Source organism: Colletotrichum fructicola, assembly GCF_000319635.2.
Source record: "Colletotrichum fructicola Nara gc5 chromosome Unknown KSG_Nara_v1_contig01, whole genome shotgun sequence".
Lineage (NCBI taxonomy): Eukaryota > Fungi > Ascomycota > Sordariomycetes > Glomerellales > Glomerellaceae > Colletotrichum > Colletotrichum fructicola.
This window is the reverse complement of record NW_027094051.1, coordinates 5,673,047-5,699,570: the sequence shown is the minus strand read 5'-3', so window position 1 is coordinate 5,699,570 and position 26,524 is coordinate 5,673,047. Positions and strand designations below refer to the sequence as shown.

Genomic DNA, 26,524 nt, shown 5'->3' with positions numbered 1-26,524 from the left:
CCCTGCTGACTCATGCCTCAAATCTTGATGTCGAAGCTCGTCCCGCATCCGCAACTGCTCGTGGCGTATGGGTTATCCGTGATCTTGAACTGGGAGCCGATGAGTTCCATCGTGAAATCCACCTTGCTTCCCTTCAACAGATCCAAGGACGGCTCGTCAATCACCACCTTTGGTCCCCCAAATGTCGCCGCCGAAGGGTCCGCGCCCTCGGGAAGGTACTGGAATACCGTATCCTCCTCTCCAACGACCTTTGACCAGTCCTCCACGTTCTCGGTCCCCGGGAGGGTCACTAGGCTCATGAGGTACTGGAAGCCGTGGCAGCCGCCGCTCTCTACTTGTATCCTGAGCGCGAGGTTCGGGTTGTTGTCCTTCTTCATGATGTCGGCCAGACGCTGTGGAGCTTGTGTTAGCCATTTCCGCGCAGGTCTCAGCAAGCCTCGCAACGAGGCAAAACCAAAGGACATACCTTGCCCGCCCTGTCTGTGATCTCAAGCACCATCTCCTTCCCGTCCTCGTCGTTTTGCGGGTTATAGACACATCTCGTCTGCCGCCTCGTCGCCGAAGCCGTAAACTTGCGGATCTGTTGGTGCTTTGTTGCCGCGTTTCTCCTCGCAAAATTCTGTGGCGTCGGCCTTGTCCTTGAAAGAGCTTCGGTACTGTGCTTCCTCGCCCCGCCGGGGTGATTTGTCGTGGTGTCGGTATTCCACCTCGGAATCAGAACCGAGAGAATCGGGGCGCTAGCCGTCGTCGGAGTCGGCACCGAGCGGTATGCAAGCTGCACAAAAACGTTTGCGCTCGAAGGCGCGTGGAGGCAGCGCAGTGATGTTGCCATATTTGCTGCGTATTCGGGGGGTGTCGGATGCGCTCGTTGAAGTCGCAGGTGGAGGGCCGGGTTTGGAGAAATTTGACCTGCAGACAGAGGGTGGCAGCTCCGGCTACCTACCGGGTGTAGCACAGCTTATGATGCAAAAGGTGGTGGGCGGTAGGTGGCGGCAGTTGGCATTGGGGGGCAGTTCGGGGGAAATTAGTCAGCTCTGGGGGAGCTCGAAGGATGTCTGTTGTCCAATCGTTGTTTACGGATTTCTACTCATATATGAAGCTCTGGCGGCGGTGCGGCTGGTTTGCCCATTGGCCGGTGTGCAAGACACATAAAGATCTGTGATCGAGCTTACACGTTACCGTTTCAATGGCTTCTATCCGGGCAACGGAATCTCCGCTAAGAACCAAGGTATTTGCATGTTTGACCAGATCTGAAAGATTGTTGGCTCGGTTATTGAGGTTGTCGGAGCCGGTTGTTCGGATCTGTGGAGTACTTCAGATCGGAGACGCTGCAATCGCCGAGCTGCCCCGGCTTTCTAGGGTCTGGTCAACCGCCAGTCTCGACAACCCGCAATGAGTCCGGTCAAAATTATGCAGCCAATTGATATCACGAGTTTGGAAGTGTTTATAAGTGGCACTACAACAGATTTAGTACGTCAACAAAGATCGAATGATCACTGAGTGTGGAATTCGGCGCTGACCTGTTATAAGTGACGAAACGTGTGGATTGCATTTGCTGCTCGAGTGCGTTCCTAAAAATGGTCAAGATGAGGTTGGTAGCAGCAATGTAAAAGCTTCCAATTGATCTCTGCCGGTCAGTGCCTCCTGAAAGACGAATTATGCCAGTGCCATTGCCAAGAGTACCCGGAAGGTATCTTGTGTCATTGAAGGCGAGCCTACCTTGCTGGTCATAGTTTCCTGCGTTTGCAGACTTGGTCTGGTTCATCGCAGAAAGAGCGACTGAGCTTCGGTAAAATTCACAATGGTGATTGGGAAGCAGCAAGCATTCCGCAATTCCGTCGATCACCCTCAGCCCTGATCATCTACGACTCTCAACAATCCTACACGTCTTTGCCTAAATCCTGGAAACGAAGTATCATTTTGGAACATAGTTTTATGTCGCCATGACATCTGTAACCCTCAAGCTGGCTCTCGCCAACGATACCCAACCCGGGGTCAATCTAACAACAACAAGACCACATCTTTACCAAGGCAGCGGTCACGCCCCCCGGCCCGTCAGCACGAAAATCATCCAGCTCGCCACAGGCGCCGCCATCGATGGTCTACATCAAAGCCGGGAGGTCGACGAACGAGGAATTGGTCCTAGCCAGGGCATATCAGGCTGGAAAATTGCTGCTCTTGTCTTCGTCAGCATAGCTTTGGCCGTTTCTATCACTGTCGCCCTCTACCTCATCTTGTCCAGGCGAAAGGAATGCAGGATGCGGCAGCGGGCTTCCAGTTCTACTGATTCTGCTGTTCTTAAGGGAGAACGAAAGAGACGTCTTTTGGGGATGTACTAGGATCCATCGATCACATGCTGCATCACCATTCTTCAGTGGACTTCGAGAGCATCTTGATCCCTGGGACAGTGAAATCCCTTCCTACGAGCAATGACACATTTAAACTTCGAAAGGCACATCGGTGGTAATGATATACAGGTGTATAGGCAGCGGTCAGAACTCTGGTGATGGCGACTGGGTTCGGTCATCGCCTTGGCAGAGATGGATAACGGTTGCTCTTCGGAACACATACCAGGGCTTGGTTGAACACCGCACATCTCCCTATTCCTTTTGAAGGCAGAACGGCGGGAACATCCAGGAACACAGAAATTTCAGAACACCCTCCACTTTCGACCTCGTGGGGTAGCAGTACGCAAGCAGCATGGCACGAACAGAGTAGACAAACAAAGAAAATGGCTCTATTCCCATCGCTCTTCCCCGTCCTAATCTAGCAATGCCGACTCCAAAAAGGGTGATCTCGACGGGGGCACGCGCCGGCTCCTGGCTTTCCCCGGCGAGCTTCACGTGCTCGTGTGACGTAGTTGGTTTTGTACAGCGTGTGTCATTCCGGTCGTTCGAAAGTTCGCCTCCGTTCTTCCGGTCTGTCTCGTTTCGACGGTGGTCTAAGGCATGACCTATGCCTGCTTCCTGATCTCCCTGGCGGCCTGCTTCAGGCTAGAGTTGCACTCCTCGTACGCACGTCCAGCTCCGAAACCAACACCGATGAACGCAGGCCACGCTCTGCGCTTGAACAGGAGTACTGAGAAGACGACGCCGAAGCCGAGGCCGAGGGTGGACTTGACGAGGAGGTTGGACAGGCAGTGGTCCCACTACAAGAACAAGATGTCAGAAACAGCCGAATCCTCTGGTGTATCTAGAAGTGGGGAGCTAGCTAACCTTCTCGTTGAGAAGTGCCTCACTGACGGGTCGCGCGACAGCGCTCGGGGGAGGGGGAACGGATTTCTCAGCCATGGTCGTCGTCGGTAGCCCTGGAAAGATGTTGGTCAGCGTCAATGCGGCCTGCTGCAGCTTTGGGCGTCGACACTCACGCAATTGACTAGATACGCACTGGTGGGTGTCCGGGTTTGGAGCTTCAACTGTGGATTTGATCCAAATGATGTTTTCGGAGAGACCCGGCAAATTGATGTTGAACACCCGAGGGCGGTGAGACCTCGGTGAGATTCGGTGACTGGATGCGATTGGGTGGGGCGGCAGAATCCCGAAATTTTGGGAAAGCTCAAGCCAAACATCGCGGGGAGTTGATGCCGACTTAAACATTTACCTGTTTAGAGACAACATACGTCTGCCGGGTTCCTTTTCTGTCGCACGGTCGCCATGGATGTCGAAATGACCGATGCGAGTCCTGACAGGTCGTCAGAGACCATTGTAAGTCCAATATCGACCAACTGTGCATTCTGACGTACTGACAATCCAAAGACGGCAGACAGGGACTTGGTTAAGACTGTGCGATCTCTCGATCAAACTGGCCCCGGCGCCAATGGCGAAAACCTCGATCGGCTGTGGAAGCAGCTCACATCCTCCGGTCAGAGCCAGTTCTCCGCTGCCGAGGAGAGCGTTCTGCGATGGCTCCTTAAGACGATGAAGACGAACAACGACGAAGCAGAGATTGTCCGACGATTCCCTTTGACGTGGCGCATCCTCGGCTGCTCGTTCCAGAGAATACCTCTCTTCTCTCTCGCAAAATCCCTCGCCGATCGAAAGTTTATGGCCGTTCTTCAGCAAACGCTGAAGGATGTCGCAAAGCCTAGCACCGAGGCCGACACAACAGACTCGAAGAAGAGGAAAAGAGCCGGCGCTGCAAAGTTCGAATTGCAGAGTCTGAAATCTAGCGATGGCTGTCTGGCGACTGGCGAGGCTATTTTCAGTGCTTTGAAGATACTCCTGGCGCGACTGGATCCGGCGGCGCAATGGTCTGCGCACGACAGGATGGGGGCGGAGCACATCAAGGCGCTTTTCGCGCAACCTGCGGCCGATGCTGTTGAATACCTGTCGCCTCTACTGTCGCTCTGCAACCAATCGCTGGCCGTCGCTGATGGCGAACAGTTCGAGGGCCAGGAGTCCTGGGTCAAAGTCTTCTCTTCTGCATGGGACCTGCATCTTCAGGGAAGCGCCGATGCGCTTGAGGTAGCCACACACTTCTCCCGTGCCTCATTCTCCATTCTGGGTAGACTCAAGCAGGGCGCTGCTGTGGGCGATGCAGTGGCCAAGTTCTGGACGCGCGAGCTGGAGAAGTTCCTGCAGCGCAACCTCATTCTTCCTGCGAGATCAGCATACTTCAACAAAACCGACCTCGAGATTGTCACTCGCGCCTTCAGCATGTTGCAAAGTATCGCATCCGTTTCGGTGCCCGTAATTTACAGCTTGGCCTCGGCCGCGCCGCAGGTTGTTGGGGGACTCACCACATCCAAAGCCAATGACGCCTGGATGCAAGAGGTGTTCAGATTGTCTGAGCGTGCAAACAGACAACTATCCAACAGCGAAAAGGCGCGCGTTATGACATCGATCTTGGAAGAAGCGATCGAACACAAGGCCCGTATTGCCTTGGACGACCTGCGTATGGCGTGCAGTAATTATGCCATAACTGGCAGCCCCAGCGAAACCGACTGGACACTCCTTTCTCTCATCGCTAAATGCGACGCGGATGTTTTCCTGCAATCCGAGGAGGGAATGGAGCTCTTTGATCAAGTTTGCGATAGAATTACTGTTGCTGGCGCTGAGGCAAGCGAGGTGTCCATGAACGAGCTGATTGCGTCGCTGATCACTGGCTTCGAAAGCGCCCGTGATTTATCCACCTTCCTGAAGAAGTGGTTCGACCAGCTTTCCAAATTTGAGGATAAGACTCTGCGTTCCGAAGATAGGCCTGTCTGGTTTACTCGAGTCCACCGTAGCCCTACTCTCATCGGCGGCATCGAGAAATCGTTGACTACGAAGCAATTGACGAGCCTCCTGGAATGGGTTGAGAACCAAGAGACTCTTCGACCCGCAGCAGTGCTCATCTTCCTTAACACAATTGCCAGCGCTGTAACCAACGATGATTACGCTGATGCGATTGGCACGCAACTGTCAGATTTGACCCTTAAAGTATGGTCATCTGGCAAGGTTCCTTCAGATATCCGCTCCTTGCGGTGGAGGATCATCGCAAAGACAGTGTCGTGGGTGGACTACGAAGGAGCGACCAAGCTTTGGGACAACGTTCGCGCCGATCTGACGAAGGCACTGCAAAAGGCCAAGTTCGAGGACGAGGATGCTTGCGAGGCTCTGGAGTGTGCGTATCAGTTCTGGTTAGCCATGTACCCCGATGGCCGTGACCAGGCTGATCTCGCTTCGCTCCTCACATCGTTCGTGGAGAGGTTGTTGAAGAAGGTGAAGCTCGATGATGTGAAAGAGCTGCTGGAATCGCGGGATTCTTTGGCTTCAGACACCTCCAATGCGTCCAAGTTCTGCGCCGAGTACCCGCTGGCTGCGTCCAGACTTGTTTCGCTGCTCTCAAAGTCATCTGGTTCCATGCCAGAGTACCTACAAAAGCTTCTTGGCGACAAGAACGACAGCGAATCGCGGCTTGGAAACGTGCTGGATTCTGTCTTCTCAAATGAAAATAACCTGCGCGACCGAAAGCTGACGGCTGGAGTCGTTGACCACACTATCGAAATTATCGCGCAGGTTTCTGGAAAGTCGTCTCCCTGGACTGAGAAGCCAAGCAGGACGGCTATGGTTGAGCTCTCGAGGGTGCCCGATGAAGTGTTGACGAGACAACAGCGGGAGCGCATTATGGAAATCTTGATTCACAAGATCCAAGCCGTCAAAAGCATAAGCCCGGAGCATTCAAGTTTGGTTCTTGGGCTGGTCGACAAGATCATGAGGAAACCGACGTTTTACAAGGACATGGCATTCTCAGATCTCCAAAAGATTGCTGCCTCGATCTCGACAGCCTGCACTGAGAACAACTCAAAGGTGGCTGTTGGGTTGTCCCTGCTTCTTGGCAGTCTGTCAACGGCGACTATTCGACAGATGAACGATCATCAAGAGTACCGTGTGCAATATTTCGAGAAAGTTTCCAGTCTACTGGGGGATGTTGCCAGTGCCGAGTCCTTTGCTCAGATGACTCTCCTCAAGGCCCTCCTGTCTGTGGTGTTACCTGATGCTGGCGCGAAGGAAAAGACGGCTGTCATCGACGTCAACAAGACTGCCTCCGCACTTGCTAGCAGGGTACAAGAAGCCCTGGGCGACTTTGCGAAGGCATCTCGCAAACAGAAGGTCGACAAGACTGTAGTCAACCGGTTGTTAATTGCTCTGGACGCTGCCGAAACTTTGCCTGACGCTGCCGTCAAACAAATGAAAGTCAAGATGTCCCAATTGGAAGAGGCAAGCCAGCAGGCCGTCGCAAACGGGCACCTGAGCGGCTGGAAGCTGCGATCCTTCCTCATTAAACGTTTCCCATCGCAACTTGCCGACCCTCGCCCAATCTCGTTCAACGAGCTCTTCAGCAGCGTCGTGGCTACACCCCTCCCCAGTGGACCGGCTCCTGATCCGCTGTCCGACTTCAACCGCCAAGCTATTCTGGAGGATTGTATTGACGCTGTAGTTGCTGGACTTGATTACAACGAGAGGCTTATTTACATCCAAAGCCTCCTCGAAGGCGTGAAGGAAGACTCTGCTACCAAGGCCGGTGCATCAACAGAAGGCCAGCTCCTGGCTATTCGCCGTGTCATCGCTCAGATGACGGGTAAGTCGCATCCTACCACAGTCGCCAATCTCAGGCTAACACGCAACACAGAAGCACCAACCGGCCTTGAGAAGTCCAAGACATTCGATCTGGCAACCGCACACGGCTCTTTGATCAGATACCTCACCAAGGCCAAGACCGTCCGCGAATTCGTCAGAACAGCCGAAGTCCTCCAGCAGCTGCTCGACATCAAGTCCAACTCAATGACGCAGTGGAACATTGAGACCACCCTCAGCACCACAGCCGTCATCGTCGCCACCGACCCGAACAACCTCCTCGACGCCTCGCCCAGCGTCTACCAGTGGCTTTGCAAACTGATGGAGGTGATTATCAAGAAGCATCGCCTCCGTCTCGAGGGCCACTACCACATCCTCGTCTCAACCCTGGAAGCCCTTCTTGGAGCCCTGTCCCGCCAACAGACCTCCGCAGCTGTCCGCGCGAAGCACGCCGCGCAGTTCACCCGCCTGGTCACCTTGGTCTGCGAGCCTGCCGCCGCCGCCGTGTCGCGCGTGCAGCACCTCAGCGCCCTCGACTCCGCAACCGATGCGGCCAAGAGGTCTGCCGGCCGACACATGTACCTCGTACTCATGGCGTATGTCAAGATGCAGCTTGACGTGGATGTCCCGAGGGATGTCCGCGAGGCGCTTGAGCCGGGTATGAACTCCGTGTTTGATATTACGCCGATTGAGGTGAGGAAGATTTTGAACGATGCCATGGATGCTAGCGGAAGAGCGATTTTGAGGGAGATGTACAGGAGGTATTCCAAGTTTGGGAAGTGGAGCGGTGTGTAAAAAAGGCCAAGAGGGATTGTGGTGGCCGTGTGCAAGATACCCTAGATATAATACAGCATTTCTGCCTCCCAGAGTTTCAAGTCTTGTGATATCTTTTTGTCTGATTGTGCATCTCATCACCGTCCAGGAAACTTGTTGGATCAATGCAAACAGGAGAGGACTTCAGTTGTTCAGGAACAAGCTTCGTTGCGGACTCCTCGAACTCTCGAGATGCAAGTATTAGGTTGAGAAATGTCCCGAAGTACTCGAGCTCTGGCTGTGAGCCTCGTAGCAACGGTGCTCAGTGGCACGCAACAGTATGCAGCATTATAACAGCGATGACCCCTTCATTAGACTCCAAGATGACTAACCTGCAACACCAATCGAATGTGGTGCAACATTTCGTAATTGCTATAGTACCAAAAGGACGCACGACTGGTTGAGGTGCATTGCCGGGAATGGCTGTATAGAGACCAATTCATGAGGCTGTGACTCCTCCTGCTTACTGGCGCGCCATCTGGTTCTCACCTTCGTTGTTCGTATATATGATGAATACCTTCCTGAACAACAGACAGAATCAATTTGCGGTAAAAAATCATCGCAGTCCAGAAAGTAAGCATATATTTCTTCTCTCAAAACCCCTAAGATTGGTGTTCTCAACGAATTGAGGTCGTGCGCAGGCATATTTAAAAGGCTGCTAATACATAACTGAAAGCTGGCCAGTATAGGACTAGCAGAGTAAGATATGGGAAACGGTAACGTACAGTTAATGTACGTATATAAATCGGACTTTGACAGGCTCGTAATGGAAACATCCCAACCAAGAATTCGATGTCCTCACTTTGTTCGCTTGCAAGTGTTACTGTGGCCTGGTCATGTGTCAAAAGCGATGGCGGTGTTGGAGATCCATTGGATAAAAAGCAATCCCCTTGAGACTCTTCAAACTGAGTGTCAGTGGAATGATCAACGAATAGATGCCATTCAAGGCCGAAGTTCAGGGTTGCTGGACGGCGGCGATCATTCAATCCTGGCAGAGCTTTGTTGACGGCTGCAAAGTTTGTATGGCAATTTCCGTCAGGGCTCTCGTCTAGTAAATGTCACCTTCGGGTCCTAAAAGAGGACGAAGTGAAGGCTTGGTATTCGTTTCGAGGGAGACCGGCGACGTTCTCTTGTTAGTGTTGGTGGATTTTGCACCTCACCTACCAGGACTTTCGATTCCATGCAAGGGCTGTCGTGTTGGGTAGCCTAAGGTTACTGGCAATATTTCCTTCGTCTAAAATTCGAGTAGTCGCAACAAACATCCTTCTTATCAACATGTGACTTTTGTATTAAATATTAAGGGTATCAACCATTCCCATCATACATAGCACCCCGCGCTCAAGCCGCCTTGGGCTTGGGGTAGGTGGCAGGATGGCCGTGCTTCTTGCCATAGTTCCTGCATTGCCTCATGATATCAGGCAGCATGAACACCCAGACCCACGAGGTAATCCAAATCATGAAGGTGTCGACCACCCAGTTGTTACGGATAGAGCCTCCAAGACCACTCCACTTCATGAGGCTGCCCAAGAAGGCCACCGTGACGAAGTAGTCTCCTCTCTCCAAACCCTTGATAGACAACCTAGCCACCTCTTCAGGCGACTGTACGGGGTCAAGCTCCTCCAATTGGTGCGTGATCTGGGGCTTGGTCAAGTTCTCCTTCTCCAGACCAGGGCTGGTGATGGTTCCAGGGAACACGACGTGAATCTTGACGTTCTGCGGGTACAGCAACAGCTCCTGCGAAAGCGTGTCGGCCAGGCCACGAATGGCCCACTTGGACGGAGCATACGGCCCGTATCCCGCAACGGTGAAGAAGGCCACCACACTCGTAGTCATGATCAGATGCTTCGGCTCCTTCTCGACCGGCGCATCGACCGCCAGCCACTCCCTTAGAATAGCATGCGCCATCTCCGCCGTGCCGTAAAAGTTGACATCCATGTTGCGGCGGGTCTGCGCGAAGGGGGTCTCGATCCAGAAGCCCGTGCTGGCCATGCCGGCGATGCACCAAACAATATCAGGGCTGCGGCCGTCGTTCCAGGCCTTGACGTCGGCGAGCAGGGGCGCGGCGTAGTTCTCGAGGGTAATGTCGGCGGTGAAGAAGGTGAAGCGCTGGGTGGAGGGGTTCTTGGCGGCGGCTTTGCACTCGGTGACGAGCTCTTCGAGACGGGCGGCGTTGCGAGCGACGAGGGCGAGGTTCGCGCCCTTTGCGGCGAGTTGGAGGGCGACGCTGCGGCCCATTCCCTCTGACGCGCCAGTCAGGAGGATGGTCTTAGGGGGGATTGCACGTTAGGAGATGACATTTGCGATGCTTGGAGACGCAGACTCACCTTGCCCTCAACGGGCATGTGGTTCTTCCAGTTAAATAGACCCATGGCGGAGGCGAAGAGGACAGCTGCGAGACCTCCCAGAGCTACCCACACAGCTTGTGATACGTTTTCCATACCGATCGAGCGTGATCAGGAGCGAAGAGGACAGCTTGCCGCTAGGCAGGATGTAAGGGGGCGTCAATGCTTATAGCAGATGTCCTCGGCTTATTCGGGGGCACTGTCGTGCGATAGGTAGTCGGGCGCACGCGTCGGTCAGGAGAAAGCCGTTGAGTGGTAGACGGGGTTAAGCTCACCTCATTCGAGGGGTTCACAATGCAGCTCCCGCCGTGGTCCGTGTTAGTGGGGTCCTTGATGCGCTTCAGGCCGTCTTAGTGCGCCTCTCCCCTGGACCAAGGGTACGATGTACTTCTCCAGGTAAGATGGATCCATCTTGGAGAAAATCGATGGCGGTTAGCCGGTAGATGGACTCAATTTTGGATGCCTCGAGACGTTAAATAGACCTTAACTGCATTGCCGATGTAGGAAGCTTGGCCAAATCTTAGCTAAAGAAATCTAGTAGAAGAAGCCCGCCCAAATGTTTTCCGATGAACTTTCGTTTAACTCGTGCGTTCTTGGTGGATGTTGCATAGCTTGCCTTAAACTCAACAGAAGACTCTGTATCAATTCCATGGAGGTAAGATAACTCAAACACCTAAAATCTAATCAAGAGTGACCTCCGTCGTCTCAATTGTATTCGCAAATATCTACACTTACAGAGCCATGCGAAGAAGGCATCTTCATCTTCAATGAAGCCGAGTCGCATTGGCTGGGTTGGCCCCACTATTAGCTGGGCCATTCAACCAATGAGCGACGACGCCAATAACTGTCTCCACTAAAAAGTTCTGCGCTCGGTGCAGTGAACCAAGAACTTTTTTTGCAATCGGCAGCTGCATCTTGAACTCGCCCCATCTGATGTCCGTCTCGACGTCTGATTCCCACCAGCAATCCGGCCGCCCGTCACACTCGAACCGATTCTAGACTCTCTAGACACCCAGCCGGTAAACACAAAATGGCCAAGAAGAGAAAGGCCTCTGCGCCCGCGCGCACCGGCCCCAAGGAGCTCGACCCCGCCGACGCTCGCCTTGGTCCCATCACCACCTACGAAGATGTTGCCGATTCCGAGGACGAGTACTTCATGAACCGCGACAAGATCATGTTCGACGAGCAGCCCAAGTCGAAAAGGAGAAAGAGGGACGAAGAGGAGGATAAGTTCTTGGAGCACTCGGACGAGGAGGTCTTGGACTTTGACGACGGCGACGACTCCGAGGAAGAGGAAAGGAAGGCGGAGCTGAAGAAGGCCAAAAAGGCCGCGAAGAAGGGGCAGGCTGCTGCTGAGTCCGATGAAGAGGAAGAGGGTGAAGGAGACGAGGCCGACCCAAGCTGGTGGGGATCCTCGAAGAAGGAGTACTACAATGCCGACCAGATCGAGACGGAGGCCGACGCCCTCGAGGAAGAGGCTGAGGCCAAGCGCCTGCAGCAGAAGAAGCTGGCCAAGATGTCCGAGGAGGACTTCTTGTTCGACGAAGGAGAGTGGCTGGCTTCCAAGCCTGACGAAGCCGAGGACCAGGAGGTTGTCACCGAGGTTCTTAAGGACATCGAGATCACAGACGACATGGGCCCCGAAGAGCGCAGGAAGATGCTCCAAAGCAGATACCCCGAATTTGAGCACTTGGTGAACGAGTTCCAGGACCTGCAACCGCAGCTTGTCACCCTTCAGAAGGAGGCACATGGCAAGTCCAGCCAATCGCTCGAGGCTGTCAAATACTGGATTCTGGGGTGCTACGTCGCCGCTCTCGCAAGCTACTTCGCCATCCTCACATCACCATCCCGCGACGGTTCATCAACACAAAAGACTCTGGATCCTGCGGAGCTCCGTGACCACGAGGTCATGGAAACACTTCTCGAGTGCCGCGAGGCCTGGCAACAAGTAAAGACCGTCAGGCCAGCCGCCCCAGTCGACTCGATGGACGTCTCGGAAGAGGAAGCAGTCATTCCCGAGGAGGACGAAGACGACGCTGCGATTGCCGCCGCAAGAGAGGAAGCTCGCAGGCTCAGAAAGCTCGAGAAGGCCTCCAAGGCCAAGAAGAAGCAAGCACAGGCTGTCGAAGACTCTCTCAAAGACCTCGACGACCTCCTCAAGCCGTCCAAGAAGACCAAGAAGGCGAAGAAGGCTGCCAAGACGACCGCCGACGAGGACGACAACTCGGACTTTGGCGAGGAAGAAGTCCTCGACGCCCGCACCGCTGCCGACAAGGCCGCTCGCAAGAAGTCCCTGCGCTTCTACACCTCCCAGATTGTGCAAAAGGCCAACAGGCGCACCGACGCCGGCCGCGACGCCGGTGGAGATCACGATCTGCCCTACCGCGAGCGTCTCCGCGACCGCCAGGCCCGTCTCAATGCCGAGGCCGAGCGCCGTGGACAAAAGGGCTCCAAGTACGGCGCGGACCTCGGAGACGAGGGAAGCGGCGACGAGGACGACGCCAGGACCGCTGCCGCGCTGCGTGGTGATGGTGACGATGAGTACTACGACATGGTCGCGGCCAAGTCCAAGAAGAAGAAGGAAGAGAACAAGGCATACTACGACGCTCTCAAGGCGGCTGGCAAGGCGGACCGCGTTGTCGAGCAGGAGGTCGTTGGGGCGGACGGCAAGCGCAAGATCACGTACGCCATCGAGAAGAACAAGGGTCTCACGCCAAAGCGCAAGAAGGAGAACCGCAACCCGCGTGTGAAGAAGAAGATGCAGTACGCAGAGAAGCAGAAGAAGCTGAGGAGCATGAAGGCCCAATGGAAGGGAGGCGAGCCCAAGGGCGGTTATGGCGGAGAAATGTCCGGTATCACAACGGGCATTGTCAGGGCAAGGAAATTGTAGGCTTTTTGGGTCGGAAAATAGAATTGGAGTTAACACGAAGTTTCCAAGACTTGGGAGGCATAATCAAAAGTTTTCATGTGTTAATCGCAGCAAGTGTGTGTTTGATTCATCCGGGGTCGAGTGAGATTGCCGTAAGTGGGATGTGCACAGCCGTGACAGCATACGAAGTACCCCCGAGCTCCAAGACAGCTGGCCCCACCAATTTCCATCTGGCCAGAAGAGCTTCAACTTTCCAACATCAGCAACTCTTCGTGAGACAAACCAACCACGAGGCAAGCGCGACGCCTGCGCAAAGGAGTCTACGGCTCCGGAAGCTAAATCGCATGCGAAGCGAATTGACGAAAGCCACTTTGACGTCGATAATTGCCAATTACCACGCCCAACATGGCGACTCCAGACCTCTCGACACTCACGTCCTCCGCCCAGATCTTCTCCTCCAACTACACCCTCCCCCAAATCCGCGCGATACACAAATCCCTCCATGTCGAAATAGACGAAAAAGCGAGCCGCCTGCGCACGCAGGTCGGTAGCTCCTACCGCGACCTCCTCGGGACAGCCGACACGATTGTCCAGATGCGGAAGGACAACGACGCCGTGCAGGGCGTGCTGGGCCGCATGGGCGGGCGCTGCGGGCGCGGCGTCGTCGGATCAAAGGTCGCTGGGCTGAGCAATTTCGAAGGGAGCATAAAGGAGCTGTACGGCGGGGACGTGGGCGTCGTTGCGAGGGCAAAACTCCTCGAGGCTTGCGGGCTCGTCGTGGGACGCGTGCTCAAGGGGTCTGGGGCCGGGAGCCTGGAGCTGAGCAGAGGGGACAGGGTCGTATTGGCGAGCAAGGTTCTGGTGCTGAGCCGACTTTTGGTGAAAAGCTTGGGAGAGGAGAAGGCTTTGGAAGGTGACGTCAGTCACGTCGTTGAGGCTACGAAAAAGAGTCTGGTCGTGCTGAGGAAACGGCTCCTGCGGAATATTGATGGCTTGATGGAGAAGACTGGAGAGTCTGCGAAGCAGGAGGACGTCTTGAAAGCGTTGTGTGCGTACAGTCTGGCTACCAGCTCCGGAGCCCGTGATGTGGTCGATCACTTCCTCCGCGTCAGAGGAGCTGCCATGGCCATGGCCTTCGAGGTTGAGGACAAGGAGCGCCAACGAGGCGCAGGCGACGTTCTCAAGAGTTTGAATCTCTACACCAAAGCCCTGCTCGATGTCCAGGCTCTAGTACCTTTCAAGCTGTCAAACGCCTTGTCCGATCTCAAGAAAAGTCCTCTGCTGGCGGACCCATCACTCAAAAGGCTTGAGGGTCTGCGCCTGGACGTCTATGAGAGATGGTGCGGAGAGGAGATTCAGTTCTTCACGCCCTTCATCCGCCACGACGACCTGGATGGCCCACAGGCACGCGATATGCTCTTTAGCTGGGCGAAGAAAGGCAGTGAGGTGCTTGTCGAAGGGCTCAAGAAGACGATGGAGCGGATGATGGAATTCAAGGCCATCACGGAGCTGCGTACTAGCGTGCTGCAGCTATGGATCCGCGAAGGTGGCAAAGCGAGAGGTTTTGATCCTTCCGAGATGCTAGACGAATTACGCGGTGCCATCAACGGGCACATGCTGCACGTCCTCGAGGTCAAGGTCAACAAGCTGCATATCATTGGGTCTGAGGTTGCGGCCACTTTGGACTCATGGCAGGACGGTGTGACGGATCAGACCGTGGACCTCTGGAATGTGCGGAGCTTTGATATCGACTTGATCAACGGAGCGGATCACTTCTTGCAAGAATTAGTCGCAAGAATGTATGGCCGCAATGACTCGGTTTCCAAGGCCGTCAATGGCTTCCAATCTTGGCGGCGTATCATCGATGAAGTCGGCGAAGTGGTGGAGCAGCTTCGAAGGCAGCGCTGGGACAACGACATTGATGAAATTGAGGACGAGGAGACGATCGAGGCGCGGCAGCAGCTTCTCAGCAAAGACGATCCGCGGATGCTGCATGAAAAGCTCGACTCCACACTCGCCAAAGCGTTCAAGGAACTCGACGAAAAGCTCACGAGCCTGTGGAAAACAAAGGAGGGTGCGTCGAACAGCGGCAGAGTGGCCATGTACCTCCTCCGCATCCTCCGCGACGTGCGCCAAGGCCTGCCCAAACTCGACGCGGTCAAGGGCTTCGGGTTGACTGTGGTGCCGTCTCTTCACGAGAAGCTGTCAGTCACCGTGGCCGCCAAGCCGATAGAAACCTTCGTCAACCAAGGACTTTCACAAACGACCGTGGTAAGCCGGCCATTATGGGAGGGAAGCCCCGAGCTGCCGACGCAGCCGTCGCCTACGTTATTCCGGTTCTTCAAGGATGTTTCAAAGGAGATGAGTGATGCGGGTATGGATCTCTGGAGTGCGGTGGCCGTTCGTGTAATGAAGCAGCATCTCAGCAAGCAGCTTTGCGAGAAGTGGCTTGAGGCTATCGCGACGAACGACTTGAAGGATGCGAATGTCGAAACCAACGGCGACAAGACTGAGCCTGCGCCCGAAGACCCGGCAAAGGAGCAAGAAAATGAAGACACTCCCGAGGGGACTAAGAACGAGGAGAGTAAGGAAGAGGAATCTTCGGAAGACAAGAAAGATGAAGAAAAGAAAGAGGGAGCTTCCACGGAGGATGCCGAACTTGCGCCGTCGCCAAAAGCAGACGAACTCGCCCAGCAGCGTCGGGATCTCTTCACCCAGTGGCTTTATGACGTCTCATATCTACGCTGTTTCCTCGACGCTTCCAAGATGGGCAAGGAGAGTGAGCTTGAGGCTGTGGAGGAGAAGGTCTACCAGCAGACAGGCCTGGACAGCAGCGAAGCTCGACAGCGCATCAACAAGTCTTCACAAGACTACTACAAGAAGACGAACCTGCTATTCGGCTTGCTCGCATGATGTAAAGATACCCGGTCACATGTACGATGAGATACACACACTAGAGTGAGAGAATGAAATAGAGAAAAAAAAGTCATGATCTAGAATGCAGCTTTCCTTTGTTGCGACGTAACATATCTACAGCAAAGCAGAATCTTCTAACTCATCTACAACTTGTGCCTCTTCTCACCACTGGCAATCTTCCTAAACTCCTCCTGCGGGATCCCCTTCATAAACCTCTCAATACCCGCAAACACCTCCTGCGAGTTCTGCCGGTCCATAATCTCCATCTCGGGCCGCCTGATGAGCGCCTTGATCCCCGTCAGGCTGTCTCCGATCAGGTGTGCGCCCAGCCTCTCATCGACCTCCTGCAGCACCAGGTCGCGGAACTTGGCGTCCTCGCCCTTGCCGCAGTCGAAGACCTTGTTGACGTAGCCCGTGTGCAGCAGCTCCTCGGCGGAGATGCGCTTGCTCATGATGAGCGCCTCGTTGGCCTTGGGCAGGCCAAGCCGCGTGACGAGCGCGCGCGAGGCGCCGCCCTCGGCGACGAGGCCGAGCGACGAGAAGGGCGTCAGCAGGAAGGTGGACGGCGTGGCGTAGATGAAGTCGGCGAAGGAGACGAGCGCGGCGGAGAGCCCGATGACGGGCCCGTTGAGGCCGACGACGAGGATCTTGGGGTGCGTGTAGAAGGCCTGCGTGATGTTCAGGTTGAAGGCGACGAAGCCCTGGAGCCAGTGCTTGTGGGCGGCGGCGCCGGAAGGGGATTCGCGGGCGATGGAGACGTCGGCGCCGCTTTTTGATGTTAGTTTACATTTCTTGCTTATTTGGAGCTTTTTGATGTAAACCGAGTGGTTGGGATAAGATGAATTGAATTGAATTGAAAACGAAGAACAAAACTCACGCTGAAAAGTAACGTCCCTTGGCCGTCAGGACGGTGATGAAGACCTCGTCATGTGTGGCGATCTCGCGCAGCTTCTGGGCGAGGTCGTAGTACTGTGGCTGCGACATCGCATTGAGCTTGCGGTCGTTGTCGATTGTGAGCAGCGCGACGCGGCCGCGGTACTCGAGCGAGACGACGGGATCCTCGGGACTAGCCATTGTGTGTTCTGATCTGCCGGTGTCTATGTGGTCTTTCTTCTACAATCTGTTGTCTTCGAATTCGGTTCTTCTTTAATTCACTTCTGATCGTAATATTGGAATGAAATAAATGGGAGCTACAGGAATACCCGAAAGCTCACCGCATGAAATAGATAGGCTACAAACATAGATACAGCAGCTCACCCGCAGGTGGTTGGTTAGTTTTATGAGAGACACAGGAGCTGTGCCAGGGGAGAGTTACCCCGGACCCCACACACACACTGGACCACGACTGCACCGAGATGCCTCGGCAGGACGGGGGTGCCACTGCGGGGTGTTAGCGTCAGTACTGGCAGCGCACATCGGGAAACGTTTCTCCCAATTGCTGCTGGCTCGGTACTAATGATTCATATTTCACGGGCCAACGACGTGATTGCTGCCCCGGGCCATCTGATTCATATACGACTGATTCATGAAACGAAACTTTTGGTCATCAATTGGCGTGTGCACTTGGGTTGTGCACTTTCTATAGGTAAGCCATGGTAGCCATGTAGATAGAGTATGCAAGTTATCGGTAGTCCGGCAGATCTTCTGGTCCTCGCTGTCGTCCGGCTCCGGTGCCTTTGTCGCCGGCCCTTGTCACTTTCCTTCCCCGTCGTCTCTCGGCCCCGTCGTCTCTCGGCCCCGTCGCTTCTCGTCCCCGTCCTTCCTGACTACTTTTGGTGCCGGTGCCGGTGCCACAGCCGCCGGCCTCGTCACTTTTCATCCCTATGGTTTGCTCCCGTCGTCTGTTTCCGTCGTCCGTCTTCGTAGGTTCTGCTTCTCCCGGCTACTGTCGTCCGTCCCCGCTATTTCTGCCGCTGCCGCTGCCGCTGCCGCCGCCGCCGCCGCCGCCGTCGCCTTCGTGAGTTGTTCTCGCCACTGCTTAGGCCTGGCGCAAAGGAATTGTCTCCCTGCGCGCCCTCTGAACCTCTTTTTCATCGCCCGCGACGCCCTCCTAGCGGCGCTTGGGTGCGAGAGATCTGAGCTTGGGGAATTGTAGTGGCAGGGCCAATTTAGCAATGTGGTGTTGCTGCTTGCTGCCCTTTTCCTTGCTGGCAACAGGCTTTACGCGGGCACCAATCTCGTAGAAGTAGGTATTCATATCCTTCTGATCGAGACGCATATCCTCCCGCAGCTTAGAAGTATCGACCTCGAAGTTATCGATGATACAAGCCAAAGCGCAGCAGTGCGCGATAAGCAAATCGCTGTGGAACTTGCGGATCTCGCCGCCGTCTGAGAACTTGCGACGAATCTGCTCGATAACAGCCTGGGGCGCCGGGGCGAGCTTCTCCTTGAGCTTTTCGCGAGGAGGGACACGCTTCGTGCCGCGTTGCTTTCCTGGTTGTGCCATCGTATAGAACAGGAACAAGAAGTAGAAGTAGCGCAGAAGGCGGATCTTGGTAACGTTTCCAGTGTCGACAATCTTCTTGACGCGCGCAGCCACGTGCCTAGAGTAGACCTGCACGTCCTCGCCCTTCTTGGTGGGCTCGATCCAGTCCTTGACGGGGACAGCGGCGAGGAACTCGCGCCCGATGAACTCGTCGGGATCGTACACGTCCTGGATGGCGTCGGCCTCGAGGTTGGGACGGGGGACGGGCTTGGCCTGGTCGACGATGTCTTGGAGCTCTTCCTTGGACGCCATAGTCGCGGTGATCTCGCCGATCTGCTTGAGCGTTGCCTTGTCCGCGGCGGTAGACTTGCGGGGCGAAGCGCCAGCCTTGCCCTTGTTGGGATCGATGGCGTTGAGTGTGACAGACTCGATGGCCTTCTTGGCTTTCCTCGTACCGAAGGTCTGACCAAGATCGGTCTTGAGCGCGTAGAAGCTCTGATTGTAGTCAGTAACAGTATACACAGTATGCACAGCATACGTGGACGATAGAGACGAACCTGGTAGTCTGCTGGCGCAGTCATCGCCTCATCCGAGGCCTGCTTGGCTCTAGCTGTACCCCGAACCACCATCTTCTTGGCTTCCACCACTTCCAGCTTGCCCGTCTTCGGGTCAAACACTCCAATGTAGTGCTTCAACGACTTTTCGGAGTCGCCGTTGCCGTCTTCTCTGGCCGTGTAGTCCATCGTCTGGTGAGTATTTGAGTGCAGAACGAGGTCCTGCGCCACTGCGGGGGTCTTCTGTTTGCGCCTGCCTGACAATTGAATGTCTGACTTGACGTATGGGGTAAAAGGAGTGTTCTTTGATATCCTAATGCCGGGGGAAGAGGCTGCAAACTGTCAGCGAATGGTGAATAATCGCAGGGAGACGATCGTACGTACCAACGACAGGTGGGCAGAGCTTGGCCTGTGAAATCGAAGAGATGGTAAATTTTGACGGCATGTCGGTAGCCTGCTTCTTCTTCGACTTGGCGGCGGTGTCGCCGTCTCTCTTTCTCTTTCTTCCGTTGGCGTCCGCCATCGTCTCTGCTGTCTCTGGGTACTGGCGGGTGCGGACCGGTGGTAGTTGGACGTCTAGTAGTGGGCTTGCGAGTCTGCTGGAAATTTTCTGGACGCCTCAAAAAAAAAAAAAAGTCCCTTGTCGGCAAACCGGCGTTTATCCGTGCGACCACCTTGACAGGCAGGCGGTGTGGAACAAGCTGGACGCTACCGGCGCATGCACCGACCCCACTTGGAGCTGCGCGAACGTCACAGCTCTGCGCACTCAATTGACGAAAAATGCAGCTCACGCGAGAAGAAATTGAAGCCGAATATTGCTGTTGCGCATCATCTTCATCAATGGCATCGGGCTACATGAATTGATATAGTTATTGTGTACAAGATGCGGCGCTCAATGAGTCGCGCGCATGGTATAGTCTGCCATGGCGGCTCGCAATCGCAAAGCTGGAGCTGAAGGTCTGTGAACTGGCGCCAACTGGTGAAATGATTCTCATCACCATGTCTGATTTCAAAGAGCCCACGAAGAGCTCGAACAGTATCACGGAGGGAGGCAGGACACATGGCAGGCAGGAAGCATATTGTGGTTTCACTGATGATTTGATTGCGTTCGAAGTCATTGTGACATCGTAGTTTCAGCTGTCCTAAACACTGCATCCTCATCGTAAAGTCATCCCGACCGCAGTTGGCAGGTCCATTCTTCATCAAATCCTCATCAAGGCCGCTGGAAGTGCGTGCCTGATCATTGTCATGACCCCAAGTCCCATAGTTCCAATTCGTAGTGTGAATATAGACGTCCCGGTAAACGAGACAGACTGAGTCGCTGGTGACAGAAGCTGGCGAGTGCAATTCCATTATGCGTATCGCGTGATGGTGGTTGGTGTCGTCATCTCAGAAGATGGTCATGGTCGAGGGGAGGGTGCGAGTTGTTTATTTGCTGAAAGAGTTGTTAGCCAGGCAGTTTCGCGCCCGCGGTGTGTTGTGCAACTTACGAGCGAGCCCTCATCTTTCTTCTCTTGCGCTTGAGACGGCGAACGCGCTTCTTTCTCCACTTGGCTCTCATCGTGACCACGAAGCTGGTGACCGGTTAGTCGATGTCGCCAGCGAAATGCGACCGGGCCAATCGGGCAGCCGACAGGAGCGCAGGCAGCTTCGCGAGCTCTGCGCCGCCGTCGTGCCGATGACCGTGGGGTGGGGGGCGCTGTACTTACTTGTCCTTTGAGATGAGAGGTGTTGGTGATGATGTTTGTCTGGAGGACCAGGCCTGTCGGGGAAGTTTTAGTGGTCGAGCTCTGTAGGGCAGGCAACCCTTCCGCGTCACGTGTGCCGATTTATGCGGGGGCTTCTGGAAGGTTGGTGTGACCTCACCCAGCTCCACTTCCAATTCGTGCCCCTCCACGTCAGGGCCTGCCCGCTGCGTGGAGCTTGGACCAACGTCGAACCTGCCGGTACACACCAGGGCAGTCAGGTACCTTCCACGGAAGCCACTACCTTCCGGGTGGGCAACCGGCGACGGTGTGGGTGGTGCCTTCCGGGCCTGGTGGATACCTGCCGACACAAGCCGATGGGGGCCAGGCAGGACAACATCAACTTCACCAATTGCATGTTGCGACGGACGGCACGCCTCAATGGCAACCCTTGTGTATTGAATGCAGGATTTCGAATGTCACCTATAGAGTTAACGTCGCCGGGCGCAAATGGCAATCGACAGCAGTTCCCTGCTGCTTTGACAGACTACTCAGCGAGGACGGGCATATATGACATATCACTCCCGTTCATTCAAAGGAAAATTGCTTGCAGCTTTCTGAAGTGCCATGTGGCAGGCAGTCTTGTTTAATTATATAGCAAATTATATAGCAAATGAGGCATCCATACTATAGTAGCAAAATCAGGACAATCGCTCGTCTAAGCCTGTCTGCATTCGGTTCATATCTTGAGAGCTGGGGCAATGCCTTGATATCTGCCAACTCGAATGGCTGCATAACTATGCTCGTATATGTCCTCATACCTCACCCAGCGTAAGCAGAGCATCCTTCCTTGTACTGGGTGGAAACTCTAACGGTAGCAGCTCTGGATATCCCTGCTCTTCTGACCTGAGTAACGGTTCAAACAGACCTTTGACTTCCACTGCCAACTTGCCATCTCGGGCTTCTAACTTCTCCAGGTCCGCTACAGCAACCTTTCTCTCCTCCGCGGTGAGCGGTCTTTCCCTTTCCCTCCTTAACGCTTCCGCAACCTTGCCACTAAGCTTACCTGTCTCATTGTTGTCATCAGAGCAAGCAACCAGGTTTCCTCGTCTCACAACGAGCACCCTGTCAATGTAGTCCACCTCATCAATCCACTCCGCAACACTCATCAGTCCAGCATATGAATCATCATGAATCTTGACCGGCGTGAGCCTGATGGGCAGATTGCCGCTCCCGGCCTCCGGCAGTCTCTCATAGAACCGGTGCAGGATCCCCAACCGACTCAGCGCCGCGGGGACAGCCATCACGACGACCTCGACGCGGTACCCTGCCTCCCCAAACATCCTCGCCAGGTCGCGAAAGTCGTCTGGGTGCCGACACGCGCTCTCCAGGAGCACGTCCAGCTTGCGGGAGATGGCCTCCGCCGCGGCCATGGCGAGCCATTTGCGCGCGTCTGGGCCGGTGGCCGGCGATGCGTGCGCGGGGTTCGGAGAGGAGATGAGAGTCAGGTAGGAAGGGTGGTGGGCCTTGTAGACGTCTGCGATGAAGTGCGCCGGGGGGTTGATGCGGTTCATGGCGGAGAGGACGGTCGGGGCGGTGCGGGTTTTGCCAGCGCCGGTTTGGCCGACGATGAGCACCGCCAAGGGCCGGGCTCGGGTGGGGTGCGGGGTTAGTGTGGCGGGCAGGTCGGCGGGGAGGATCTGTGTCTGGAAGATTTCTCTGGAGACGGGCTCGGGGAGGATGTGGTGGGATAGATCTGGCGGAGGCGGCATCTTGGCGGTAGGGGGCCGTTGATGATGTGACCTTTGATGTTGTGTCACTGGCTTGTGTAACCAGGGATGGATGACTGCGGGGTGTCCTCGGGGTTGAGATTGCTGATTGATGGGGTGGCTGTTGGTCTGATAATGTACCCAATTTGCGGGACCTATTTAGGTATGTTAACAGAAGTTCTAGAACAGCCTTCGATGGATGTGACTGAGTCTAGGTTCTAAAATTGGAAGGTGGTTGAGATGACAGCTCAGACGGTGCGGCGGGCTGAGAGCTCCCCCACGCGATCTCGGCCCCACTGATGAAGTCATCGACGAACTGGCGGCGACATAGCTCCGCTCCGTCGGCAACTCAACTTCAACGTCACCTCAAGACGCTAAGATATTCTATCGTTCGCACCAACGCCCTCTTTTTTCGATGAAATTCACAAGTGGAAGTGTGTTGGACAAAAAATCCCACATGTTTGTTCACCCAGTCTCTGACCCGAGAGTCTGGTAGACACTGGACCGGGGCCGAGATCGGCAGCTCCGCCAGGCCCCTGCAGGTCGGGCGATTGGTCTTGCTGGCTAATCTCTACCTAGTGATAAGGGTCTTTTTTCTCAGTCTTGATGGAACTACTTGATGTTCTTTTTGTGCTTATTAGCATTTTTATTATTTTATAGATGCATGTTCAATGTACCTTCGATAAAAAGGTAGATCGGCGGATTGAATTTCAGTCGTGTAAGTTCGGCCTTGGCATTCTGATCCTGAACTTTAACGACGCTGGAATCGTGGAAACACAGTAAAGTCTTCCTTTTTTTTTTTTTTTTTTTTTTTTTTTTTTTTTTTTTTTTTTTTGATTACATGCTTTGATCATTCCTTCTTTAAGTTCTTCTAACGTTATCCAAAGACGGCAAGTGAATACATCGTTTGGCGTTCAACATGAGGAAGTCGATGCCACAACCGATCAGCTTCGCTGACCTCCGACGCTCAATTCCGACGACTTCCCCTCCTCTCACTAATGTGGATCAATACAATCATATCTCCGTCGCTCAACTCCATGATCAATTCCACGAAAGCCAATTGCGCAATCGCTGATTCGGATTGTACCATGCCCATGCTGGGGCCGTGGAACAGCGGCGAGGGACATGGTTTCCGTTGATCGCGTGCAGCCAAGAGCTGGCCTGGGTATATCTTCGACATCACCCAGCGCGGGTCATTAATTTGGAATTCTCTCAAGCATCTCGCTTTGGCATTCTGGTTTCCATTGATTGGTCTGCCGTCACCATGGAGGAAGAGAAGAAGACCGACGCGTCCAACCACAGCCCATCCGAGGGCGAGTCGTGGACTCATGATGAAGAAAAGGCCGTGGTCAGAAAGTCAGTCTTTAGCACTTGTTTCCCAGCGAGGCCAAACCACTGACAGCAGCTCAACCAAAGACTCGACTGGTATCTCATGCCTCTCCTCGTCGTCGGCTTCTACGTCCTCCAGCTCGACCGAACCAACATCAGCAACGCCCTCACCGACACCCTGACGCAAGACCTCGGCATCACCAACAACCAAGTCAACATTGGTAATCAGCTGATGTTGGCCGGTATCGTGATTGCAGAAATCCCCTCCAACCTGATTCTGCAGAGAGTCGGCGCTCCGGTCTGGCTCACACTGCAGGTCGCCATCTGGGGCACGATCGCTCTAATGCAAGCTTGGTGCACCAACGTCCACTCATTCTACGCAACGAGAATGCTCTTGGGGCTGTTTGAGGGAGGATTCATCCCCGGAGTTCAGTACATGCTGGCTTTGTTCTACAAGAGAGACGAGCTGGCACTGAGAACATCAATATTTTACTTCGGTAATTATTCAGCCGCCGCGACTGGTTCATTGATCGCCGCAGGAATCCTGCAAATGGGCGGCAAGGGAGGGCTCGCCGGATGGCAGTGGCTCTTTGTCAGTAAGTTGAACCCCTTAAAGCCATCCTCGTTATCACATCCAGATCTGACAACGGCGCCAGTCGAGGGCACATTCACCCTCCTCATCTTCTTCGGCTACGTCCTCCTCCTCCCCCGCAGCCCGAAGCACACGCGCCCGATCCATGGCCGCTTCGACCTTTTCACCGACCGCGAGCGCACCATCCTTAGCAACCGCATCATTCTCGGCGACGAATCCAAGGGCGCGGACAAGGCCGAAATCACCCTGAAGAGTCTCCGCGAAGCCTTCGTCGACCTGCGCCTCTGGCTGCACATGTTCCTCAACATCCTCAGTCTCACCCCCAAGGGCGGCCTCGCCATCTACGGACCCACGATCATCAAGAGCCTCGGCTTCTCCAAGACGAACGCCAACCTGCTCAACGCCGTCGGCAACGTGCTCGTCATCATTCTGTCCTACACGCTGTCCGTCGCGTCAGACAAGACACGGCTGCGCGGGCCTTGGTGCATCGTGGCTTTTGTCTGGTCCATTGCCTTCTCCGGCGCGCTGTGCGGGCTGCCTGTCGGGGCGAACAGGTGGGTGCAGTATGCGCTCTTCACGCTGCTCACTGGGGGCAACGCCCTTTCGCAGGCGATCAACGATGCCTGGCTGAACATCAACTCGACCAAGCCCAGCAATCGCAGCGTTGGACTGGCGATGGCGGTGATGGGGAGCAATCTCGGAGGCCTCGCCGGGCAGCAGCTTTTCCAAGAGTCCGACGCTCCGAGGTATCCCAAGGCTTTTCTCGCGATTCTTTTGCTGTACGGAGCTTCGATCCCCAACACTTTGGCTTTGATGTACACATACTGGAGGGCCAACCGCAAGACCCAGACCAGCTCAGATGAGAACAATGGCGTTGTGGACGAGAAGCGCTTTGATCTATGACCATCTTTGTACAAACTGCTTTCATAGGTATAAAACCGGGGCACACCTGAGAGACAATGACCCGAAATCTTTCTGATGTTTTACGGAATACCCATAACCGAGTCTTTGTCGAATCCGTCGAAACCCCCTGAATTAATGGTTTAACATAAAGAACACAACAGCGTTGATCAAGCCAACCGCTAAGAATGTTCATAGTTCATTATTGTTGAGTATTGAGTGTCAAGAGAATTGTCTCCATTGTCAACACAAGCTGCCGCGAGATTCATGTCATATAGATAGCCACGAGTCCGTGGTTGCGACAATTTTACCAACAACTCAAACCAACCAGAAACCGATCATTAAGAACACAAAAAAGACCGTACAACTAATCATGTGCCTCAACATCAAGTACTTCTGCGCCTCCTGCCGCCAGCCAATCTCAAACCAATCCGCCGACGCCGGCGAAGCATGCCAGTTCTCCCTGACCCAAGACACCAGGTCCGCCAACTACGAAGCCAACCATGCGGGCCTCATCTTCCGCGAATCCCTCCCCCTCCCCCACGACCGAGCCCTGGCCATCGGCCACACCTGCGCAACGCCCGGCTGCGCCTACAACCCGAACACGCGCTTCACAACCGGCAACGACCCCGAATACGGTCCTATCGCCCGCTGCCCCGGCTGCGACAACATCATCTCCGTCACCACGCACAACCTCTCCAACGCCATCATGGGCGGCCTGCAGCGCTTCATCGCGCACCGCGCCGACGCCCGCGTGCCCGTCCTCGCCCCCTCGCTGTGGGCGGGCTACCACTGCGGCAGCGGCACCAACGGCTGCCTCTGGACCGCGGAACAAGTTTTGATCCAGGACAACCGTCTGAATGCGATCCGGCAGTTCATCAACAACAACCCCCAGGGCGCCGCAGCACCCGACCAGGTGCTCGGTCCTATGAGTTTCCTGCCGGGGGCTAGGCCGCAGAAGATGTGGGGCAGAGGCGAAGTTGCTACCGTCAAAGAGATGCTTGCTGCCGGAAAGGATTATGAGGAGATAGGAGCTAGATTGGGTAGGAGCGATAAGTCAGTTCAAGCCAAAGTAATCCGGATGGCCAAGAAAGAAAACTTGGGCGGGAAGAAGTGGGCAAAGCAGTTGCAGCAGCGAGCTAAGGATGAGGAAACGGAAGTGGAAGGGGATGATGATGATGATGCCGATGCTGATTATGAAGATGAAGATGAATGAAGGCGACGATTCGGCGTTTTGGGACAGGGACCGGAGCAACATACACTTAGAAACGG

General features: G+C 54.8%; 11 protein-coding genes across 11 annotated transcripts; 5 read left to right on the top strand and 6 right to left on the bottom strand.

The window, feature by feature from the left end:
• Positions 1–17: 17 nt before the first annotated feature.
• Positions 18–832, bottom strand: CGGC5_v001597 (Iron-sulfur cluster assembly 2-like protein; the record flags this gene model as incomplete). The annotated part of the gene is made up of 2 exons (XM_032026045.1): positions 18–392; positions 467–832. The coding sequence occupies 2 exons, from the start codon at positions 830–832 to the stop codon at positions 18–20; spliced, it is 741 nt and encodes a 246-aa protein (XP_031877421.1).
• Positions 833–2,953: 2,121 nt separating this feature from the next.
• mic10 (MICOS complex subunit mic10) lies at positions 2,954–3,596 on the bottom strand (the record flags this gene model as incomplete). The annotated part of the gene is made up of 3 exons (XM_032026043.1): positions 2,954–3,148; positions 3,216–3,307; positions 3,368–3,596. The coding sequence occupies 3 exons, from the start codon at positions 3,594–3,596 to the stop codon at positions 2,954–2,956; spliced, it is 516 nt and encodes a 171-aa protein (XP_031877414.1).
• A 57-nt stretch (positions 3,597–3,653) lies between these two features.
• URB2 (Nucleolar pre-ribosomal-associated protein 2) lies at positions 3,654–7,853 on the top strand (the record flags this gene model as incomplete). Its single annotated transcript, XM_032026042.1, has 3 exons — positions 3,654–3,704; positions 3,756–7,062; positions 7,114–7,853. The coding sequence occupies 3 exons, from the start codon at positions 3,654–3,656 to the stop codon at positions 7,851–7,853; spliced, it is 4,098 nt and encodes a 1,365-aa protein (XP_031877413.1).
• Positions 7,854–9,209: 1,356 nt separating this feature from the next.
• gsl-3 (3-ketodihydrosphingosine reductase gsl-3) lies at positions 9,210–10,309 on the bottom strand (the record flags this gene model as incomplete). Its single annotated transcript, XM_032026041.1, has 2 exons — positions 9,210–10,136; positions 10,196–10,309. 2 exons carry the CDS (start codon positions 10,307–10,309, stop codon positions 9,210–9,212), a joined length of 1,041 nt encoding a protein of 346 aa, XP_031877451.1.
• A 934-nt stretch (positions 10,310–11,243) lies between these two features.
• Positions 11,244–13,103, top strand: CGGC5_v001593 (Uncharacterized protein; the record flags this gene model as incomplete). The annotated part of the gene is made up of 1 exon (XM_032026040.1): positions 11,244–13,103. One exon carries the CDS (start codon positions 11,244–11,246, stop codon positions 13,101–13,103), a length of 1,860 nt encoding a protein of 619 aa, XP_031877415.1.
• A 384-nt stretch (positions 13,104–13,487) lies between these two features.
• Positions 13,488–15,995, top strand: CGGC5_v001592 (Conserved oligomeric Golgi complex subunit 1; the record flags this gene model as incomplete). Its single annotated transcript, XM_032026039.1, has 1 exon — positions 13,488–15,995. One exon carries the CDS (start codon positions 13,488–13,490, stop codon positions 15,993–15,995), a length of 2,508 nt encoding a protein of 835 aa, XP_031877417.1.
• A 146-nt stretch (positions 15,996–16,141) lies between these two features.
• ECI1 (3,2-trans-enoyl-CoA isomerase) lies at positions 16,142–17,072 on the bottom strand (the record flags this gene model as incomplete). The annotated part of the gene is made up of 2 exons (XM_032026038.1): positions 16,142–16,766; positions 16,876–17,072. The coding sequence occupies 2 exons, from the start codon at positions 17,070–17,072 to the stop codon at positions 16,142–16,144; spliced, it is 822 nt and encodes a 273-aa protein (XP_031877416.1).
• Positions 17,073–18,048: 976 nt separating this feature from the next.
• Positions 18,049–19,500, bottom strand: rpa49 (DNA-directed RNA polymerase I subunit rpa49; the record flags this gene model as incomplete). Its single annotated transcript, XM_032026037.1, has 3 exons — positions 18,049–18,918; positions 18,981–19,309; positions 19,362–19,500. The coding sequence occupies 3 exons, from the start codon at positions 19,498–19,500 to the stop codon at positions 18,049–18,051; spliced, it is 1,338 nt and encodes a 445-aa protein (XP_031877419.1).
• An 861-nt stretch (positions 19,501–20,361) lies between these two features.
• On the bottom strand, positions 20,362–22,434 carry CGGC5_v001589 (uncharacterized protein; the record flags this gene model as incomplete). Its single annotated transcript, XM_066150856.1, has 4 exons — positions 20,362–20,412; positions 20,468–20,551; positions 20,687–20,739; positions 21,591–22,434. The coding sequence occupies 4 exons, from the start codon at positions 22,432–22,434 to the stop codon at positions 20,362–20,364; spliced, it is 1,032 nt and encodes a 343-aa protein (XP_066009750.1).
• Positions 22,435–23,695: 1,261 nt separating this feature from the next.
• CGGC5_v001588 (putative transporter) lies at positions 23,696–25,255 on the top strand (the record flags this gene model as incomplete). The annotated part of the gene is made up of 3 exons (XM_032034671.1): positions 23,696–23,787; positions 23,848–24,356; positions 24,417–25,255. 3 exons carry the CDS (start codon positions 23,696–23,698, stop codon positions 25,253–25,255), a joined length of 1,440 nt encoding a protein of 479 aa, XP_031886247.1.
• A 370-nt stretch (positions 25,256–25,625) lies between these two features.
• CGGC5_v001587 (uncharacterized protein) lies at positions 25,626–26,468 on the top strand (the record flags this gene model as incomplete). Its single annotated transcript, XM_032034670.1, has 1 exon — positions 25,626–26,468. The coding sequence occupies one exon, from the start codon at positions 25,626–25,628 to the stop codon at positions 26,466–26,468; it is 843 nt and encodes a 280-aa protein (XP_031886244.1).
• Between the last annotated feature and the right edge of the window lie 56 nt (positions 26,469–26,524).